Raw genomic sequence first — 3,691 nt, 5'->3', positions numbered from 1 at the left:
TTCCCCCACCCCGAGGGCCAAGCCTTCCTCCCCCCCGAGCCCCACGCCCCACTCCCGAGGGCGCGCCGCCAAGGCCGAATGACGCATCAATGTCAAGCGGGATTGCCGTCTTTCGCGGCCCCAACCTCATCCCCAAGCTCGAGGCATGGGCCTCACCGCCCCCATGACTCGGCCGTCGCCACGAGCATCGACGACAATGGCGACGAGTGGACCCAGATGTTTGTCCCCCGCCGCGCCTTTTGGCAAATCCCTGGCCGTCTCTTCCTCTTCACCCTCCCAGCGCAACCCGGGCTCCTCGTTCCCCCGGCTCCCCCGCTGGCAGCCGGCCCCGGGTCGCCCAACATGGCCGACTCGCGGCCGCACTCGCAGATCTTGACGCCCACGCACTCGCCTTTGCCCTCACTCAGTCGCCTCGAGGCCGACCTGCCAGGCGCGCCCGTGTCGATGAACCTCGGCGGCCTGGTTCCAAGCTTTCCCATCGGGCCCTTCTCGTCCACCTCTCACCTGCCGACCTACTACCCTCCCGCACCCATGACGTACACCATGACGAACGGCACACGCCATCCCCTGCGGCCCAAGCCGCCGCGCATGGGTGAGGTTTTCTACACGCGCTTCGTCCCGAGTCAGGGCCAGTACCTCTCCTTCCGCGTCGCTTCCCTGGCGCCCAAACCTGTCCCGTATCTGGGACCCGTCGGCTCCTCGCCACCCGATCATCCTCACCTGCTGACCCTTTCCGACACGGCTCTCATGCAGCTGTGGCTCACGAATCCTCGCGTCTCTGCGTTTTGGGGCTCATACTCGCCCAACTTTTTAAGCGATGCCCTCTCGTCGCGTCACTCGTTTCCCGTCATTGGAATGTGGGACGGCGTGCCCTTTGGCTACTTTGAGATCTACTGGGTCAAAGAGGACGTGTTGGGCCGGCATCTTGGCGGCGGCGTCTGTGACTGGGATCGTGGACTGCACGTGTTCGTGGGCGAGGAATGGGCACGTGGAAGAGTTCCCGCGTGGTTGTCGAGTCTGATTCACTGGTGTGTCACGGAGGATTACCGGACAATGAGTGTGTGCTTTGAGCCGCGCATCGACAACCAGAGGTATGTCTCGTCTTCATTTCGCTGGCCAAACAGGCGACTAATGTGTCGTCCTAGGTTTATTCAGCTGCTCCAGCAGTCACACTTTGCAAAAGAGCGGGAAGTTGCCCTACCGCACAAGCAATCCGTGTACATGCGTCTCGGCAGAGAGGCATGGGAGGGCCCTGCATTATGATTTAAAAAGATGTTGCGTATTTGCGCTAAATCCTCGTACTCGAGTATTGGCGACGTGAAAAGCCCGGTACGTAGTGGATGAAATGCGCTTTTGGAACAAATGGGATTGAGGGGGGAGACTGGCCTGGCACCACCTCGAGGTTCAGGGCAAATACCAGTCCGAGCGCTTCCTTTCCCCAGACTGGCTGGGCCAGCGGGCGGCGGGCGGCGTCTATGCCAAGAAGCGGAAGCAAGCGGAACGAGCCCCTAGCTGACCGATTGACATGGACACGCAATGGCCCTCAGATCAACAAGTGACGATCACTCAGAATGCCCTACACAAGGCAATCTCTGCGCTCCAGCGCTTTCATTACTCAAGCTTTCGTGCCTCGAGGCTGTGCAGTAGGTTGCGCGGTGCAATGTCTCTGTCAACTGGCATGTCGGACACGACTAGCAGGAGACGGATAAAGTCAAAATGGTCACACAGAACTCCTGCTACACCAGGCACTCGGGTCGAAGCGGCACGCCCGTACGTCTTCGCAGATTCCGTCTCCGGATAGCAGGCCGACGGAGGGGGGTGTTCCCGGACGTGAGCGCAGGGATCATGACCTAATTTTCATCGCTCTTCCGCCCTCTTGGGCAGTCGCATCTGGGTCTTGGTTCGTTGCAACGGCGGATACCGGGGTGGCTCTTAAGGTTCGGCTGATCATCAGACTAAGAGGCAAATGCGGTATCGAGCGCGGCTGAGACCATCTGTGAGGTCCCCCGGCCCTCAAGCTAGTTGTCTTTGCGCTGGGTTGTCCACTACTTTGGCTCGCAAGTTACAACACTCTCGGCCGGCAACCCCCTCTTGGGTCTTGGGGGGGAATTGTAGATGAAAAAAAAAGTCTCGTACCCGTCCATCGGTGACCTGAGTCGCGCGCACTCACATCGCTGTGATCCTAATGAGTCTAGTCTGGACGACAGCCATTACAAACGAGGGAAGTCGCTCGTACGGGAATCGTTGGCCAGCTCTTGAACCTTCAGGGCTTCATTTGTTCCTCGTGGCAGACGATGCGCCACGTCATTCATTACCTTGAGTAGGACCAGGCACTGATGAACAAGGTACCTGTTTGTCACTCACAATACGAACGTATGTCTTGTAGAGTTTTGCTCAGCTTAAGAGCGGTGAGCAAATGGAATATGCTCTCCAGCCCCAATGCCCACCCCTCTAGGCTCTTCAAGCTCTACCGCAATTGTAATGGTGACAATGAACGAACAGGAGCTAGGCAGGGCTGGGCTAGGCTCCATCTGGGTTTTCCTCTCTCTCCGTGCCTCACCTGGTGATTGGAAATTCCAAAAGAGGTGACCAGTTGCGCGGGTCACTATCACAGCGAGCGCCCATGACTAGCATCCATGTTAATTAGTACCCTCGTCCCTCCCTGAATGTCGCTGAATGTGCGTCGGCCGAAGAACGGACGGTGCCTTTTTTTGGCGCCATTTTCTCATCTCTCAGCATTCATCTTGTGGCATTCGCCCGCCGTTGATGTTTCCACAAGCGTGTCTCCTCTCTGACCAAACCCTCTGGGGCCTCCCTCGCCGAAATCGAGCATCAAGCCTGGAACAGCCCAAAAGCAACGCTTGACGGCGGTTCCACCACTCCGCCGACTCGCGCATGTCCACATACCTACTACATCTTAGGGTCCCCTCCGGCGTAGGTCCCCAAGTTCGCTGGCGCAGAGTTCAGCACTGACTACTACCATCTTGAGCATCTGGTGGCGTCGTGTCTTGCCGAGTCTACCGCCCCCAGCGCCTGGTCCTGGGCTCAGGGCCGTGCTGCTACAGTACCTTTGAGACTGGTTCACGGCCTGCGCAGATCCCAAGGAACAACGGCGCGAACGAAAGCCGTCTACCCTCTCCTCGCTACACAGCAAAAAAAAAGAAGTCGCCCGTCCGTCCTCTCGCCAACCAGAGCAGTCGTCAACCCCGGACTGATCCCCGACCTGTCCCTCCCTTTTCCCGCTTGGGGCGTTTGCTTGTTTCCTGTGGCTGTCAACCCGTCACTTTTTTTTGTTTTCCTACGTATTATCGGCGGAACCTACCACGTCCATCCCGGTCGGCACTCACCTGGGGTCCCCAATTGCCCTTAACAAGGTTGTGTGCCCCCCCCCCCCCCCCCCCGGGGCAGTTTTTCTTAAACCATTCTCCCTCGCCCAAGGAATATAAAAATAAAAGGGGCCTCCTTTTTAAAAACCCATGGGGGGATCTAAAAAAAGATTGGGGCCCCCGTTCCCCCCCCCTTTCCCCTTTGGGGAGGGCTTCGCGCAAATTATGGGGGGCCCCCCACCGGTGCCCGGAGAGCTCCGCCACTTCCCCCCCCTCTCTCAAAGAAAGAATGTGTGTCGCCCCCTTCGACCTCGGGAAAGGGGGGCGCCCGGAGAGAAGAAAACGTTTCCCCCCCACTTTTCGCC

The 3,691-nt window shown here is 58.6% G+C and overlaps 1 protein-coding gene across 1 annotated transcript; it reads left to right on the top strand.

Moving 5' to 3' along the window:
- Positions 1 to 78: 78 nt before the first annotated feature.
- On the top strand, positions 79 to 1,516 carry VDAG_03788 (aerobactin siderophore biosynthesis protein iucB; the record flags this gene model as incomplete). Its single annotated transcript, XM_009653872.1, has 4 exons — positions 79 to 1,091; positions 1,146 to 1,217; positions 1,308 to 1,329; positions 1,403 to 1,516. The coding sequence occupies 4 exons, from the start codon at positions 79 to 81 to the stop codon at positions 1,514 to 1,516; spliced, it is 1,221 nt and encodes a 406-aa protein (XP_009652167.1).
- Between the last annotated feature and the right edge of the window lie 2,175 nt (positions 1,517 to 3,691).

The sequence above is a fragment of the Verticillium dahliae genome, genomic scaffold (genome assembly GCF_000150675.1).
Source record: "Verticillium dahliae VdLs.17 supercont1.6 genomic scaffold, whole genome shotgun sequence".
NCBI classification, from domain to species: Eukaryota; Fungi; Ascomycota; class Sordariomycetes; order Glomerellales; family Plectosphaerellaceae; genus Verticillium; species Verticillium dahliae.
This window is presented reverse-complemented; position numbering and strand designations above follow the sequence as displayed.